At 36.4% G+C, this 19,266-nt stretch overlaps 1 protein-coding gene across 5 annotated transcripts in view; it reads left to right on the top strand.

The window, feature by feature from the left end:
- The first annotated feature begins 237 nt into the window (after positions 1 to 237).
- The window catches only part of Vamp7 (vesicle associated membrane protein 7), a 39,791-nt gene continuing 20,762 nt past the window's right edge, over positions 238 to 19,266 (top strand). The window contains exons 1-5 of one of the 5 annotated variants that reach the window (XM_038316561.1): positions 238 to 363; positions 6,509 to 6,663; positions 9,396 to 9,453; positions 14,324 to 14,461; positions 16,409 to 16,499. In XM_038316561.1, the coding sequence (XP_038172489.1) occupies positions 6,518 to 6,663; positions 9,396 to 9,453; positions 14,324 to 14,461; positions 16,409 to 16,499 (433 nt within the window). In that variant the 5' untranslated portion in view covers positions 238 to 363; positions 6,509 to 6,517. The remainder of the gene's footprint in view (positions 364 to 6,508; positions 6,664 to 9,395; positions 9,454 to 14,323; positions 14,462 to 16,408; positions 16,500 to 19,266) is intronic. The other 4 variants (XM_038316563.1, XM_038316564.1, XM_038316562.1 and 1 more) reach the window with 4 other exon arrangements.

The raw sequence follows: 19,266 nt of genomic DNA on the forward strand, positions 1-19,266 counted from the left end.
ACTTGTGTTGTCTTGCATCCTCTCATTTTCTGGGATTATATAGTAGAGCGTTAGACGTTTACCAGCTGTTGAGCCTACCTAAGGCAGACGTGACGACATCGTAGTCGGAACTACCACTCCCAGAGTGCAGTATAAGTCCTGGGAAATGCGGAGGGTAGGAAACGTCTCAGATCCCGCCCTCTAGCTTGCTCCCATTGGAGGAGAGATCAGGTTCCCAGGAGGCCACGCGTAGGCGGGGCCCTTTACACGGAAGCTTGGGGCGTCAGGTCCTGTCTTTCTTTCGTTTCCGGCAGTGGGCGACACTGGGAGGACCTGCTCCCCTTGGACAGGAGGCCGAGTTCCCACTAGAGGGTACGCGGACAGGTAAATGGAGTGGGACATTTTTGCGGGAGGTGAGGCGACACCGGAGAGAGAGCGTAGGGGTGGTGTAAACTAGAAGGTGCTAGGGTGGAGCAAAAGGCAGGGCAAGTGTGACTTGGATTTTTCTGTTGTCTTTAGTTCTAATTGTTGAGCAGGTCCAGTTTGGGCAAAGTATGTTTTACACTGCTGAAGAGGTCTCACGTTAGTGTCAGAACGCGTCATTTAAGTTGTAATTACAGGGTGGAAAATATTAAGTCTCTCTCAATTCGCGTACTGCAGACTTTTCTATAGCCAAAAAACTCCTTCACCCATGTTCACCGACATCACTTTCTGCTTCGTGTTTTTCTCCTATTCATGCTTCCTTGTGAGTTCCTAGCCTCCGCCTACCCCCCCCCCCCCCGCACACTTTTAGCGGTATTGACATTGCACTTTCTCATTTCCAGTAGGCAGTAGATTCCCCACTCAAAACTATTGTTTGAGCGTATTACTGTTATTTTTATTGATGGCCAATATTTACCAAATTGATCATGTACTTGACTCGTTGGTTACTATGACTCTGACTCTCATAACCAATGAATTATCAAGTCTTTTTCTTGGGATTTTATTAATCACACTATGACATGTATCACCATTCTCTTTTGAAAATTATTTTCCTTTGAATAGCTATGGCTTGAAGCAGTGTACTTAACATATATTTATTAAAGGGTGAATACATATTAAATACTCCTTTAAGTGCATGGGATGCATGGTAGTAAACAAGACATAGGAGGTAACTACTATAGGAACTTACATGTTTGGGGAACAGGGATAAGTAGGAATAGTAGATCAATATGTTGGTGTGTGTTGATAAATGTAAAACTTTAAAGGTAGTTGGTTTGACAGAATAAAATTCTATCCTGAGAAAGTGAGAGTGATTGAGTTGGACTTCAAATCATTTTCAAGAAACAATAGTTGTGATAGCAACAGGAGTAATCTTTATCTGTAACTTGACTTTTCATAAACACCCCTTCTTTTTAGTTGTCTAGCTTGACAGTGTTCTTTCTTTGCTATCTGTTGCAAGGTTATCCTACAAATTGTAATATGCAACAACTTGTGGTTTATCTGCCATTGACTTTTTTGCTGTCTCATACTGAAGAGTTGGGACTGGATTACTATCAATAAACTGTCTTACCTAAATTACGGAGAGAGTTTGGTAGTAAAAAAGTACTCTTCTTGACTGTTTCTATAGAATATAAAGTTATCTATTAGTTGGAATATTTTAAGTACACCCAGTGTTCACTTAACTGTTCAATAAATATTCTATGCTAGGGATTGTGCTGAGAATTGGGTAGATAAGGTAAAACAAACACTTTGACCTCTCTTTTAAGGAGAAATGTTAACAGTATATGAGGAAAATGCTGATACATAGATTTGTAACTAGTCATTCTTTGTCTTCACTGAAGATTAGAATCACATAATTACATAATCTTGTTTTGAACAGTTTAAACAATTGTGGTTATTCTTAGGTTATTCATTCTCTATGTCTTATTGTATTTATTTATGTCTGTCTCCCTTTGTATTATGATTCCCTTTATAGTATAGGAGTCCTTTTTACCTCGGTTTCATAACTCCGTTATCTACTGCTTTGACAGTTACATCCAGGCTGGCCTTGAACTCACTATATTGCTGATACTTGATAGTCCTGCCTCTACTTCCCAAGTGCTACGATCAGAGGTATGCACAACCACATCCAGCTACAACATACTTTTCTAAGTCCAAACTATAGTAGATTGCCTCATAGCTATAAGGACAGGTCTCTAAAATCACTGAGGGAAAAGATGAGGTAGTTGGTTTTAGAAGTAGAAGAGGCAATTTGGAAGAATGTAAATTATATGGAAAATGGAGAATAGGATTGATTTGAGAGCACAGAGTACTGTTAATTGTGTCTTCCATAAAGCTATGTTGAAGTCCTGACTTTTGACACCTGTGCATGGTACCTTACTGCATATCGGATTTTTGTAAATAAAGATGCCATATTGGAGTATAGTAGACGCTTGACTAATATGGTTGGTCTCAAAAGGATAGAAGAAACACAGAAACAATGTTATCTGAAGACAAGAGAGCACTATGTGTCTAGATTGGCAAAGATTAAAGTGCTGCAACTGCAAGCCAAAGAAGAATGCTAGCAAATTGCCAGAAACTAGAAGAAACTAAAGATTCTTCCCTACAGATTTTGTAGGGAGCACGGTCCTACCAATGTCTTGATTTTTACCCTCTGGCCTTTTAAGCTTTGAGGTGATTAATTTTTGTCAGTGGTAATCCACCTGTTTTTATTTATTTATTTATTTTTTATTTTTTTTATTTTTTTCCACCTGGTTTTTGATAATTTTTATGACTGCCACAGAAAACTAATTTAGAATTTTTAGCAAGATCTAAGTAGAATTGGGATAATGTCTATTGGCCTAAGTGATAAATGTCTAAGAGAATTGGGAGAAGCAGCACTGAGGAAAATCTGGTATTTCTATTATTTTGCCTCTCTATCTGGCTTATTTGATGCTTTTTCTTTCCGAATGTTACTTTATACAGCATTTCTTGTTTTGTTAGATAGTCACATAGTGCTTATAATTAGTCGAGCTAGGTTTCCTTATTTCAAAAACAGTGAGTGTTCTTTCTGCTATGTTTCTGTTATCTCAACACTTATCAGTATGTTAACACATTCAATTGCAAAAGAGTTATAATGTGTTTGGGCAAGATTTGACTTTACGTGAAGTTTTTTAGTAATATATGACATCATTAAAAAAATTCCTATTAGTGACATCTGGAAAGAAAATAAGGTTTTTGTTGCTATATATGCAATGTTTAACAGTTTAAATTTTAATTTGGAACTACTTTTATTGTGGGAACAAATTTCTATTTTATACTATTTATTGCACTACTCTGTAGCTTATATTCATTATTCCCAATTTTACTCTCATAAGTGTGCTCTTTATTCCAATACATATACACTTTATATAAACTTAAAAGATGTTTTATATTCCCTTTTCTTTTTAAATTATCTTTAGTTCTTTAAGTCATCCCCTTTATAACATAATCTCCAAATTTCTCACATGTAGTCTCTCCCTTCTATACAGTCAAGATACCTAGAACTCAATTCAGTGTTCTCTGTAAAGTATAAATAACATAACATGGAACAATAATAGGACTTAAAGAGAGCAAATTACCCCATTTCCTAATACAATTTAATATTATTAAGCATTTTAAACAGTTACCTCATGCCCTTGGTTCATAATTAGTCTTTTTTATGTTGTTGAAAATCTTGGGTTTTTTTTGAAGTTGCAGAGTGACCAAAACTGTTACTTTCATCTCTCTGTCTGGATATCATATGAATTCTTATCTCTGTATCTTTGTGCTTTCATTTGTTCAACTATTTGTCTCTTTGACCCTATGCAATAGCTTCCTTCCTTTTGAAATTGAAGTCAGTGTTTTCTAGTCCTCATTCTTTGTACGAGACAATACATCCAACCACTAAAACTTGTTCCTTTTCATTTTTTCTTTCCTTTTTGACCTCTGGGACACATTTACCCACTTGGTTCTCTTGAGGTTTTTTTTTTTTTTTTGGTCTCTACTCTTTTATATTTCCTTTAATTGTTGGTTATGTCTTGGGTTTATCATTGACCCTATTCTTTTGTATCTTTTATGAATTATATTTTAAATGTCAAATTCACATGAACTCATCTTTGATGGAGGACTCTCATTGGCTAATAAAGAAACTGCCTTGGCTACACACATTACTAAATATGGGTCAAAGCAAGATGTGAGTTAGCCAGTAAGAGGCTAGAGCTAATGGGCCAGGCAGTGTTTAAATGAATACAGTTTGTGTGTTGTTATTTCGGGTGTAAAGCTAGCCAGGCGGCCAGGAGCTGGGCGGGAATGCAGCCTGCCGCTCTCATCACTACACATCTTTGATAAAAGGGTATAGAATAAGTCCCTTAAGGAATTCACCATTTAGTGGTGAGTTAGGGGTTGAAAAAGTCACCAAGAAGAAAGCCAGAGAAGTCAAATACGTAGGAAAGTTTCAAGAATGAGAATCAGTTAGCATGTTGGTAGTTCTTGAGAAATGAATTAAGGTGAATATATAAAAATGATCATTATTTTATAGCATAGAAGGAGGCTGTTTGTGATTTTAGGAATCATATTTTGGATTTTTAAGGGCAAAAGCCAGAGCATAGTAAGTTGAGGAGTTAAAAGAATGTAAAGAAGCAAAGAATATATAGCCAAAAGTCTGAGAAATAGAATGCAGAGTGATGATACATGGTCAAGGGAGGCTTTTAGATCAAGGGAGATAAAAGTATGAGATGGTTTGGAAAGTGTAACTTCCTGCATATTTGTTCAGAGGAGTCTGGAAAGAAGACTGCTAAAGACATAACTCTAGGGAACAAATTTATTTAGGCATTAGGAATGAACATGAGATCCTACTAGAAGTTCAGCTTAAAAGATAGATGAATGAATACCTTTTGCTCTGTGTACTGTTCTTCAGTGCTGAGATTCTAATCAGTGCTCAGCAGATTCCCTGACCCCAAGTAGTTCATAGTTTTCTTCTTTTGAAGTATGGCTATGTTAATTATTTTCTTCTAGGCCCATCTAAGCCAGATTATTTAACTACAGTTTTCTTCAGAATCTAACCTCTGACTTAAAAATCAGATTTTCATATTATGTCAAGTGATTCATTCTGCTACCCTACATGATTTATAGTCTCATAGTTTGAGAACCACTGATATACTTGGTGAAAATAGTCGTGTTAAATTATATTACTTTGAAGGGTTAATTTTTTAATTTTTATAGCTTAAACCATGAAACAGAGAAATCTGGCCTAATGTAGGAAGAAAAATGAGCATATTCATATCCAAATGTCAGGAAAGTTATTTTCAACTCATGCCGTATTGTTTTGGTGATAGCTTGTTTATGAAGGTCCTACCATAAATTATAAAATCATTCTTCTTTTTTGGAAGGTTTATGTTAATTTCATTTGGTTTCTTTTATGAGTAATGCTTTTCTCTTAGAGGTAATTATCATATAGTCATAAATTATATAATGTATATATTATTGACTCTATATAGCCATGTGGGTTCTAGAATCACAGTGTCTGGGTTTAAGTCATCCTATCACTGTAGCCTTGTAATCTTGAGAAAAATAGTTATGGTGTCAATGCCTCAGTTTCCTTATCTATAATAGCATCATAAGTGTATATAATCCCATTGAGTTATGCAAATTAAATGAGCTGATATCTGTTCCAAGGTAAATACTCAATAAATATGGGTTGTTGTTATCATTGTAAATCTAGAGTCTCTTTTCTGCTAAACTATTTCCCTAAGATAAATTTTCAGGATGAGATTATTTCATTAAACTGTGATGACATCATTGACATCATGTCACTTTGCTGTCTATGACCATTACTTTTTAAAACAGTATCAAGTTTCTGCTATATAATTTATAAATACAGCACTGATACATAACTATAAGCAGTATAAGTCATAAGCTTATAGAAAACCTTAAGGTTCTCTCTTTTTTCTTATTGCTGAGGATCAAGCCCAGGGTTACAGGCATACTAAGCATATTTTATACCACTGAGCTGTGTCCCAGTTCCTATTAAGTTTCATTGATTTTTTATACTATAGTGGCTTGTTCAATACTATCTGTAGATGGATGTAGATAAATGATAAGTTTACTTTTGAAAGCTTATGCCTTCGTGCTGTGACATAATGATCTTGTACCCTGTAAAGATTTGTCACTTGTATTGGTTTAATAAAATGCTGATTGGCCTGTAGCCAGGCAGGAAGTATAGTTGTGGCAACCAGTACAGGAGAATTATGGGAAGAAGAAAGGCTCAGTCTGATATCATCACCGAGACATAAAGGAATCAAAATGAGAATGCCTCACTGATAAATGTACCAAGCCATGTGACTGACACGGACAAGAATTATGGGTTAATGTAAGATGTAAGAGTTAGTTAATAAGAAAGCCTGAGCTAATAGGCCAAACAGTTTATAGTTAATGTAGACCTTTGTGTATTTCTTTGGGACTGAATGGCTGTGGGACTGGGTGGGACAGAAACCTTCTGCCAACACCTAAGTAATATTCTAAATCTGTGTCCTTTTTTTACTTTTAATAGATTGAAGTCATGGCCATTCTTTTTGCTGTTGTTGCCAGGGGAACCACTATCCTTGCCAAACATGCTTGGTGTGGAGGAAACTTCCTGGAGGTGACAGAGCAGATTCTGGCTAAGATACCTTCTGAAAATAATAAACTAACTTACTCACATGGCAAGTGAGTTCTGATCTGCATGTGGTAGAGGGAAGGAAGGAATTTTATTGTAGTAAAAGCAGTAGAAAATAAGTTTTTAGGTACATTATTTGACAAAGCAATAATTTGACTAGCTTAGAAAATTTGTGGTACTAAGCTAGGCATGGTGGTAACTCATGCCTCTAATCCTACTACTTGATCCCACTGTGAGTTCAAGACTAGTCTAAACCACAGAATGAAACCCTACCTCAGAACAGTAAAAAAACAAACAAACAAAAAAACCAGTCTGGTTTTGTTATTTATTAATTTATGGGTTTTTTTTTTTGTTTTTTTGTTTTTCGAGACAGGGTTTCTCTGCAACTTTAGAGCCTGTCCTGGAACTAGCTCTTGTAGACCAGGCTGGTCTCGAACTCACAGAGATCCGCCTGCCTCTGCCTCCCGAGTGCTGGGATTAAAGGCGTGCGCCACCACCGCCCGGCTAACTTATGGTTATTTTATCCTATCATTGAAATCATATATTAAAAAAAGATATGGCAATGTTATATATACAAATGGCTTTTCTATCAAGTTCTAAGATATGTGAAATGATACAGATAGCATAAAAAGTATTCATTTTCATTCTTTTAGTAAATATTAACACAGTACTTAGCTATTGGTAGGTACTTTACCTGTTGAAAGTAATATAACAAGAAATTTAGTATTTACCTTCATAAAGATTATAGCATAATAATGAGATCTGTAGATAAGTATAGTAGAGACTGCAAAATAGTAGCATTTAAGTTAGAAGGAACAGAGTTATACAGAGTATTTATGAAATTGTAAGTCATTCTCTGTGACTAGTACTCAGCATGATGATGATGATGATAAAACTAAAGAGATGGGTAGGAGAAAGTCATGCATGGCTTCATGGGGCATTAACTTTCCTTATTGATGCTTAAAATATTTTATTATTTAATCCTTATTTCCTTAGGTTTTTTTCCCTTAGGTTTTAATGTCAGGAAATCCTTATTACTTTCTAGAATTAAGCCCCTTTACAGGTTAATTAAAGCTACTGTGAGAAGACACCATGATACAGAATTGACATATATGAAAATAGTCCTGAGATGAGTTGTTTAGAGCCATCACTGTTGAAAAAAATACGGAATTCTTTTATTTGGAGGAAGGGATTATATCTTCCACTAATATTATTAGAGCCAGAATTTAGAAACATACCCACATCTAGCTATAAGGCAGCCTAAGAAATTTAACTACAATGTAAGTTTTAGAAGAAGAAAATATTTTATACATGCTGTGATTTCTACCCAAATCTTCACCGCTTTTCCCATGTTTGTTAGATGAATTTTAATCAGTGAGTTTTTTTTTTAAACTTATGGCCTGGCTTCAGTCATATAATGTTAGTCATCTCAATAAGGTAACTTTTACTAAATTGAATACTTTCACTAGATATTCAGCTAGCTAAGCCTAAAACTTCAGAATCATATTTCACTTCTTCACCAAATAGTTACCCTTCTTCTACAAGTTTGTCAGCCCATTTCTTCTCTATTTCCATTTTTTCTTCAGTGACCTTGTCTTCTACTACTTTAGTCCTCATTTTTGTTTTCTACCTACACTTAAATAACTTACTATTTAGTATTAATTTCTTAGTTTCTTCATAACATTTGTGATAATTCTCTCCTTTTATTGGTGTATGGTCACCATACTTATGTTTGTAAAAATCTGTTCAGGAAGACAAAAGCAGGTTTTAAAAAGGTTAAGTGTGATAGACAGTAGCATATGTAGGACTGGAGCTCAGGTGGTGGGTTACATAACTGATTTTTAGTATCATCAAATGTAATAACACTACTTTCAACAGGCAAAATGTTTTGAATATTTTCATTGTTCTCAAAGCAGTATGCAATGTAGTTTATAAACTCTTGTATAATCTATTATGTACCTATTTTTGTACTGTCATCTGTCCAGGCAATTACACTTTCCCCTGCATATTCTATACTTTTGTCATGTGAACTGATCTTACTCTCCTATATCTGTATCTATTATGTGCTCTTTTTATCTTCACATCCTTACGCTGCCTAATTCTGTACTTTTGTCTATTCTTTGCTAATTCTTTGCATTCCTATCTATTACTTATTCTTTAGAATTCAGATCACATATCACTTTTACCCATTGGTAAATCTCCATTACCTCATTACTCTGTACTACCCTCAACTTCGTTATCATCTTGTTTGCCATGCTGCTTTGTTAGTCTTTACCTTACAATCCCTAAAAAAGCAGGGACTGATGTTTTTACATTCTGTATCCTTATTATCCTGCAGATTAACTTGATTAAAGTAGATGCTCAAATGTTATTGTTGGGAATTTGGTAGCAAAGGTGTTTGTATTTGTCATACCAGGAAAAAGCTAAACAAAAATAAAAACCCTGTGGCCCACTGGAGATGAATTTTAATTGTGTGTCCCTTCTAAGATACCATCTCTTCTTTAGGCCTTAAGAATCCAATTATGCTTTTGTAGCTAACATTTTAATGGTTAATGCATATGTTATTATATTTAGGAAAGAGAACTTATTTTCATATTTTATTCATTTTTGTTAGTTTAACTAGAGATAGAAATGTGTTGGGAAGGGGAGGATGAGAATATGTTGTATTTGTATCAGTATAGTGAAATTGGACATGCTGAACTGGCTTATATATAGATAGAACTTAGAAGTGAAATAGATGATGCTTAAAACCACAATACATCTTATATCTTTTATTCTACAGTTACTTGTTTCATTATATCTGCCAAGACAGGATTGTGTATCTTTGTATCACTGATGATGTAAGTAACTTGAAGATGTATTGCTATTTAACTGTGTATACTAATACAGTCAATTATTAATTATCTTTACCTATAATGGGTAAAGGTGATAAAAAATTTGTACCTAGAAATGTTTTCTACATGTTGTATTTGTTATAAAGAGCACCTTATGACAAAGTTTGAATCTTAAATATGTATTATTCAGCTCAGTTTTGATACTTTCTGCTTAATATCTCTAAACATTTATTACTATACAGTATGTTGAAATTGGTATTTGTGATTATGATTGTTGTTTGGTTTTGTCTTAAATCATTTTTGTATTTCTATTTTTTTTTGTTTTCAATATGCCCTGACTGTAGTCTCCCTTCCATCTACTACTCCCAGACCCTCAACTCCTTCCAGACTCCCACTCCTCCCTGCCCCCCATCTCCTCTCTTTCTCAGATCTACTCCTGCTCCATTTCTCTTTAGAAAAGAGCTATCCACTGAACATGCATAATAAGATATAATAAGACTAGGTACAACCCCTCATATCAAGGCTGGTAAAGGCAATCCAGTGGGACAGGTCCCAAGAACAGATGAAAGAGTCAGTGTCAACCCCATTCCCACTGTTAGGAGTCCCACAAAAACACCAAGCTAACAACCATAATGTATATGCAGAGGACCTAGTGTGAACCCATGCAGACTCTGTGATTGCTGCTTCAGTCTCTATTAGCCTCAATAAGCCCAACTTAGTTAATATCTGTGGGCCATGTTCACCTAGTATCCTTGACCCCTCTGGCACCTACATATAATTCTTTCTTCCCTTCTTTTCATAGGGTTTCTTGTCCTCTCTCTTCCTAAAGATTATTTTTGTTATTAAAATTGAATATTAAATTAATTCCTTCAGTCAATATTAATGAAGTTTTTATGTATTTGTACTTTAGAAAAACAGTATCATAGTACATATGTTATGATCAACTATGTAAATGTGTAGTTTCCATTGATTAGGTTGTTTTCTGAGTATGCTACAAGCCCTGAATGTTCAGTCACTTAATGTCATCAAGAAACAGTCTCTCATTTTCTTTACTCATTGTCAATTTCTTGCAAGTTCCCTTTATGGTGGCATGTAGCTGTGTGGCTATTTATGTATAAAGAAAAGGAACTGTGTTCTTTGATCTCTTATTATAGGAATGAGGAAACTATGCCCCTCTTTTTTTCTTTTGATGTTAACTTCTTTTTGTGTCATACTGGCCATGTGCTTATTTTTAAGCTGGTCTCTGACAGAGTCATGGAATTAACATGATTTCTATAAATCAGTGTTTTTAAACTTTCTTGTCACAGACTCCTGCTTACACTGAGAATGTTGTTAAATATATGAAGTAGAATACACAGAAGTCTAAACAAAATCAGTTTTACTTAATATAATACTCAATATATTTTAAAGGATACACTAATGAATATACTTCTTTATAACATCATTGATAACAGCTGGTCATCAGCTTAATAATAATACTTTTGAAATGTTGATGCATGTAGACTATTTCAAAATACCTGTTACTATGATAGCATATTAATAAATAATTTCTGGAGATGACTAAAGCTATAGATACTGTTTAATACCCCCTTTGTTTTGTTAACTCGTATTCAAAATTGAAATTTAACCTAAAGAATGATGAAAATAACTCTGTAATATTTCTGTGTATCCTACTACAAGTGCCTGTAGAATTCTGACCATTGATCCCAGTTCAAGAATCCTTGGGGGCTGGAGTGATGACTCAGTGGTTAAGAGTACTGTCTAGTCTTCCAGAAGACCCAGGTTTGATCCCTCACACCCACATTGCAACTCACAAGCTTCCACAACTCTGGCCTCAGGAGATCTATCACCCTCTTGTGGTCTATGAGGCAATCCACACACATGGTGCATAGGCAAAAACACCCCCACACATAAACTAATAAAGAATCCTTGGTTGAAGCTAAGTTGGAATGACATCAAATTACGTTCATCATCACAATGATATTACCTCTGGTTTCACAATAAGGTCTATCTGTATCTAAAAGGACTTATATGAAATACTTAAGATAGATAAGAGCTGTTATAAAATCTCAAATGGTCCAAATTGAGCATTAAAATTCTTAAGCTGTGATTTGTTGCATGTGCATGCACACACATATACACAACTTTTTGACTGGCTGGGCGTTGACAGGGTACATCACTTGACCTTTTCAGATATATCACTGTTATTAAAAAGTATTAATTCTTCGAGACCAGCCTGGTCTACAAGAGCTAGTTCCAGGACAGGCACCAAAGCCAAAGCCGCAGAGAAACCCTGTCTTGGAAAAAAAAAAAAAGTATTAATTCAAAAGCCCTATCAATAGCATTATCTTTATAATGTACTCTTTTTAAAAATCTTTTATTTTGTTTTTGTGTTTTATTTTGTTTATGTATATCTATGTATGGCAATGTCTACAGAGGTCAGAAGAGCTAGTCAGATTCCTTGGAACTGGAGTTGTAGGCAGTTGTAAAGCTGGGAACCTCAAAGAGCAACAAGCACTCTTAACCACTGAGCCATCTCTCCAGCTTCCAAACTATATTATTTTTTATTGATTTATTGAGCATCTTCTTATGCTGGACCTTGTGATTGTGTGAAAGAACTGGAGGAATTGAAAATTAATTCCAGGTCATTGAGTTATTAATCTATATATCATTTCTTTTTTTAACTTTCTTTTTTTGTTTTTAAAACAATTTTATTTTACATACCAATCCTAGTTCCCTCTCCCTCCCTCCTGTCCTCTTGCTACCCCCAACTTTCTTCACCCCACCCCCATCCACTCCTCAGAGAGAGTGAGGCCTCCCATGGGAAATCAACAAAGTCTGTCACATCACTTGAGACCAAGGCCCTCCCCCCTTTATCTAGGCTGAGCAATAGGGAATGAACACCAAAGAGCCAGTTGATGCACTAGGGATAAATACTGGTTCCACTGCTAGTGACCCCCAAAACTGCCCAAGCCACACAACTGTCACCCACATTCACATGACCTAGTTTGGTCCTATGCAGATTCCCCAGCTGTCATTACAGAGTCAGTGAGCTCCCACTTGCTCAGGTCAACTGTTTTTTTGTTGGTTTCCCCATCATGATCTTGGCTCCTTTGCTCATAATATCACTCCTCCCTCTATGACTGGATTCCAGGAGTTCAGTCCAGTTCTCCAATATGGATCTCTGCATCTCCTTCAGTTACTGGATGAAGGTTCTATGATGATAATTAAGGTAGTCATCAATCTACTTACAGGGGAAGAGGAGTTAAGGTAACCCTCTCCACTATTGGTTAGAATCTTAGCTAGAATCATCCTTGTGAGTTCCTGGGACTTTCCCTAGTGCCTGGTTCCTCACTAATCCCATATTGGCTCCCTCTTTCAAGGTATCTCTTTCCTTGTGCTCCCTCTATGTCCTTCAACCAATTTGACCTTCCCAAATCCTCATGTTCTCTTCCCTGATTCCCTTCTCCCCTCCCCACTCCTCTACCAACCTCCCCACCCAACTGCCAATTTACTAAGGAGATTTTATCTACTTCCCCTTCTTGGGGGGGGGGAATCCATGTCTGTCTGTCTTAGGGTTCCCTTCGTGTCTTCTCTGGGGGTTTTGGGCTGTAGGCTGGTTATCATTTGCTGTGATAGTATGTCTAATATCCGCTTATGAGTGAGTACATACTGTATTTGTCTTTCTGTGTCTGGGTTACCTCATTTAGGATTTTTTTTTTAGTTCTATCCATTTGCCTGCAAATTTCAAGATGTCATTTTTTACCACCATTAGTAGCACTTTGTTCATAAACCCCATTTAAGTGCAGGACCTCCTGAAAGAGCCAGAACCATTCGTATATCCTGGCTATAAACCAGGAAGCTTTCCCTTAAAGCTATGCAGTTTTGCTGCTAATGCTGTCAGGAAGCCTTCTCTTAAAGTAGCCATGCCTCTGCTTGCTGCCAGCAAACAGCCTATCTGAAAAATGCGGCTACCAAGAAGCTGCACTTGGCTCCCTTTTTTTGTGGGTCTAGAAGCCCCTCTAAAAAAAAATGGAGACTTTTCTTTCATTTCCCGGCTGCCCAGACCCGAATAGCCACACAGAAACTATATTAATTACAACACTGTTTGACTGATGGCTCAGGTGTATTTCTAGCTTACATCTTAAATTAACCCATTTCTATTATTCTGTGTATCACAACAAGGCTGTGAAGGTTTTCCAGTGTCTTTCTCCTTTGGCAGCTACATGGTGTCTCCTTGACTCTGCCTTCTCTCTCCCTCCCTCCCTCCGTCCCTCCGTCCATCCCTCCCTCCCTCCCTCCCTCCGTCCCTCCCTCCCTCCGTCCCTCCCGCCCCTCTCTCTCTTTCAGCCTGGTTATATTCTGCCCTGCCATAGGCCAAAGCAGCTTTATTCATTAACCAATAAGAGCAACACATATACAAAAAGACATACCACATCAAGATTCTTTCTCTTACATTCTGTTGGTTATGCTTGCATCTGTAATTCCTGATCTTTTACCCAGATTTTCCTTTTACAGAATTCCCTATATTTGTGTTTTCTACTGTCTCTATTTCAGTTTTTTCAAGTCTTGATCTGTTTCCTTCACCTGTTTGATTGTTTTTTCTTGGCTTTCTTTGTGGAATTTGTTGATTTTTTTCCCCACATACTGTTGTTTTTAGTTTGGATTTTGTTTTCAGCTTTTTAATTTATTAGCTGTATGACAAATGGCAAGTTAGTTGTCTTTGGGAGCTTTTGTTCCTTATCTATGAAACAAGGTCAGTTCTAGTTATTCCTAATGGAGTCATGAATCAGTAAACAGTATTGTTGTTATTGCTAATCTGCTACATATCTTTGTTTGCTTTGTAAATATGAGTACAATGTGGGTCACTTTACAGGATTTTGAGCGTTCTCGAGCCTTCAGTTTTCTTAATGAAGTAAAGAAGAGGTTCCAGACTACTTATGGTTCCAGAGCACAGACTGCACTTCCATATGCTATGAATAGTGAGTTCTCGAGTGTTTTGGCTGCACAGCTGGTAAGATTTTTCTCAGGACATAGTGTTTCGATGTATATTTTCTTCTTTATTACCTTTAAACACCATGGATATAGGGGCCCTGGCCTATAGAACACTTTTCTGATTGTGTTACTATAAGCCAACATAATAAAGTTTCCCTAATAAAAATGTAAAGGGGTCATTTTAGTGTAGAAAGCTGATTGGTGACATTCTCTATTACTAATAGTCAGCATATCTCAGGATTTGAAAGAATGTTAAAGATAGACTGGTTTGATTACTCATTTAATGTTTAGATTCACTAAACCTGTGTACTGGCATTTTATCCCGTCCATAAACCCTTTCCTTATCCACGATATGTTTGATATTTGAATAGTTCAAATTAGACATGTGAAAATCTGTTCATCTGCCTAACTCCCTCATTCTCAACTGAATTGATGATGATGATGATGTGTGTGTGCAAATCTGAAATGCCACCCTAGTCAAGATACAAAAAAACTTTCCATTAACCCTAAACTTTTCCCCATGCCCCTTCTTAGTAAGCCATCTACCCAATACTCTGTCCCAGCAAATTATTGATCTATTTTTCATTTCTATAGATTAGCTTTTTCTAGAATTTTGTATAAATGCACTCATAAAGTAAGTATTCTGATGTGTCTGGTTTTTTTGCTCATTATAATACTTCTAGCCCTCATCCATGTTGAGTAAGTCAGCAGCAGCATATTTTTGTTTTTTGTTGACCAATACTGTATACATACTGTTTTACTCATTTATCTGTTGCTCGATGTTTGGGTTGCTGTTTTTTTTTTTTTAACTGTTACAAGTAAAGCTGCTGTGAATCTCTACATGTCTTTGTGTGGACATATGTTTTTATTTCTCTGGTAAATAAATACCTAGGAATGGAATTTCTGGGTCATATGGTAATATTTAATTTAAAAATCTATCACCTTATTTTTCCAAAGTGAATGTACCATTTTTAAATTCTCATTGGCAATTCCAGTGTTTTACATCCTTGTAAACATTTATTGTCTTATCATTTATTTTAGCTATTCTAGTGGATATGCACTGGTATCTCATAGGGTTTTTAATCTGCATTTTCATGATATGAATGATGACGAGCACCTTTCAAAATGCTTTCTTTTTATCTGTAAAAGTATCTGGGTTCAAAGACATATGGAAACTATACATTTTAATCAGTTTTCACTTTTTCTATTTTAAAAAATACTTTAAGTATCAGCAAAATTATTATTATTATTAGCTCCAGATTTGTGTGTGTGATCCTTTGAATTACTAATTTCTTCCCTATAGCAAATAGAAATAATGAAAATATCTACATCATAGAGTTTTGTAATGGATTAAGTAATATATTATCTGAATTACTTTCCATAGTGAAATATCTGTAATATTGTGCATTAAGTACTTTATAGTTGTTCGTCTTGAGTGATAATTTCAAAATATATACTATCATCAGTCCTTTAGATTCTAGATCTTGAGAGAAGCCAATGAAAATAAGAGACATATTGTAATCCCAGCAGATAGATGGGCAGATATTAAAAGAACTGAGTGTGCCCCTATTCTGTTATATTCAAGAAGTAAGAAAAATCAAGAGTACTTTTATCCTATCCTGCCTCTCCTTATCCCAACTATAGTCATTTTTAATTTGTTCCTTTCTTCCTGTATAAGCACAGATTACATATCCCCTCACCTCTGCCCTAAGAGTCTCATATATTTCATATATTGTAATACATTCACAGATTTTTACTTAAAATAAGATGTTTTATACTAAAGTGCATTCCATATAAGAGTAGTTTTTATACTGCCAATAATTTTCTAAATGTAAACTGTTTTGTCAGGTATATGTGTCTTTTATATAATAGAACCATGATTCTATAGCATTCCTCAGTATAGGTTGGTTGTTACACTTTCTTTTTTTAATAATGTCTTAATATTGTAAAACTTAATATCTTGTAGAAGCATCACTCCGAAAATAAAGGGCAAGACAGAGTGATGGAGACTCAAGCACAAGTGGATGAACTAAAAGGAATCATGGTCAGAAACATAGGTACGTTTAAGTGGCATAGTTTCATTCATATGAACACAAATAACACTGGTTTACTAGATTGGAGACAGATTATTGTAGGAAGGCAGAAACAGCATTTCCTTGTTTTCACCATCTAGATTAGTGGTTCTTAACCTTCCTAATGCTGTGACCCTTTAATATAGTTCCTCATGTTATAGGGACCCCAACCATAAAATTATTTTCATTGCTCCTTCATAAATGTAATTTTGCTCCTGTTATGAATTGTAATGTAAGTATTTGATATGCAAGATATCTGATATGCAACCCTTGTGAGGGTTGAGAGCCACTGATCTAGGTGCTGATACCTGGTCTTGCCTTTGTTGGGTGGATGTTTTGTTTTTTGGTTTCTGTTGCCCTCTCTGCTTCTTAGGTGGGTGTGGTGATTGTGTATTGCTTGATAGGGAATGCTTCTGGGATCCTGCTAAGTATGGCCAAGGGACTTCCTGGTTCAGTGCATGTCTAGGTTCTGGGAACTGATACTTAGAAATGGGAATTAGCTAGAAGAGAGGCTGGGTGGCTCCACAGGAAGGAGGAGAAGAAGGTGTTCTACCATAATCTGTTTAATACCCTAGGAATGGAGGCAAAGGATCAGGAGAAGCCACAGAAGGTAGTTTGCTGTGAATCTGGGGATGAGACTTGGGTATTGATTTTGGAGGAAAGGAGGGGGAGTAAAGATCTGAAGCTCACCTACCTTCTTCACTGGCTTACTTGGTTCTCTAAATGGCTTTACTGGTAGCTTCCCAGGGAATGCCTGCTAGAGTTGGGGTCTGAGACAAAGGTATGAGTGTGGAAGAATGTTGGAGACCATCTGTATAATCCTCTGGAAATGGTGACTTAAAGGGAGGGCAGGCTGCAACAGGTTGTCTGTTATAGAGCTGGGGGTAAGACTAGCGGATGGGATTTAAAAGAAAGGAGGGAACGTTGAAGATCTGCAATTAGCTAGCTTCCCTGGGCTGTGTATCAGGCAGTATTTTGATTATGGTTACTAATGCTGCGATAAAACACCATGACAAAAGAAACTTGGGGAGGAAAAAGTTTATTTGGCTTACACTTCTACATCATAGCCCATCAGTGAAGGAAGTTAGGACATGACTTCAAGCATGACTGCAACCTTGAAAGTTGGAACTGATACAGAGGCCATGGAAGGCTGCTGCTTGTGGCTTGCTCTCTGTAGCTTGCTCTTCTTATAGAACCAGGACCACCAGCCTCTCTCTCTCTCTCTCTCTCTCTCTCTCTCTCTCTCTCTCTCTCTCTCTCTCTCTCTCTCTCTCTCTCTCTCTCTCTGTGTGTGTGTGTGTGTGTGTGTGTGTGTATTTGTGGTTGTTAGCCTATTTGTTTTCTCAATTTATGATGTACTTTTCTTTTTGTGAGACAGTCTCATGTAAGACTGTGCTTAAACTTATTATTTAGCTGATGATGACCTTGAAGTTCTGGTTTTCCTGTATTCTAGTATTCTTTCTATAATTTTAATAAAATATCATGAGAAAAGCAACTTAGAGAAGAAAAGGTTTTAGTTTGCAAGGCCATCATAGCAGGGAAGTCACAAAGTCAGTAGCTTGAAGTAGCCAGTTACATAACATCTACATTTAAGAATACAGAAAAATAAATGCATGCATGCTTAGTGCTCATCTATCTTACTGTACTCTTAAATGTCTCTGGGCCAAAAACTAGGGTTTAGTGCTACCTACATTTTGGCTGGGTCTTGCATCAATTAAGGTAAACAAGGCAAATTCCTACAGATAAGCCTACAGGCCAATCTGATCTAGATATTTCTTTTTTTAATTTGTTTTTTGTTTTGTTTTCTTTTTTGTTTGTTTTTTTCTTGAGAAGGGTTTTCTCTGTGTAGGCTTGACTTTTCTGGAACTAGCTATATTGACCAGGATGGCCTCGAACTCAGAGAGAGATGCATCTGCCTCCCAAGTGCTGGGATCAAAGGCATGTGCTACCACCACGTGGCCTGATCTAGGCTATTTCATCCATACTGTGTTCCCAAGTATTCTAAGTTGTATCAAATTGTCAATTAAAACTAACCCTAATTTGACCTCCAAGGTATTAGTGTTGGCAGAGATTTCTGTCCTGCCAGGTCCCGCATCTGTTCAATCCCCCCAAAATACACAGAGGTCTACATTAATTATAAACTGGTTGGCCTTCTTATTAACTCTTATAACTTATATTAGCCCATAATTCTTGTCTGTGTTAGCCACGTGACTTGGTACCTGTTATCAATGAGACATTCTCATCTTGCTTTCTCTGTGTCTGGGTGATGGCTGCAGACTGACTTTTCCTCTTCCCAGAATTCTCCTGTTCTGGTTGTCCTGCCTATACTTCCTGCCTGGTCGCTCCGCCCATACTTCCTGCCTGGCTACTGGCCAATCAGCGTTTTATTAAAAATAATACAAGTGACAGGATAAAAGACCATTGTCCCACAGTATATTGGGATTATAGATGTCTTCCAGTTTATGTAGTGCTAATGATTAAATCCAGGATTTATGCATGTTAGCAAAGAATTCTGCTAAGTGAGCCACATCCCCAGATCCTCTTGTGATGCCTTTGTTTGACTTTAATACCAAGATGATAATGAACACATTTAATACATTGAGAAATACTTCTTTCTTTTCACTTTTTCAAGAAGTTTGTGAAAGGTGGGCAGTGGTGGCAAATATCTTTAATCCCAGCACTCGGGATGCAGAGGCAGGCATCTCTTTGAGTTCTAGGACAGCCTGGTCTACATAGTGAGTTCAGGACAGGT

The sequence above is a fragment of the Arvicola amphibius genome, chromosome X (assembly GCF_903992535.2).
Source record: "Arvicola amphibius chromosome X, mArvAmp1.2, whole genome shotgun sequence".
Taxonomy (NCBI): Eukaryota; Metazoa; Chordata; class Mammalia; order Rodentia; family Cricetidae; genus Arvicola; species Arvicola amphibius.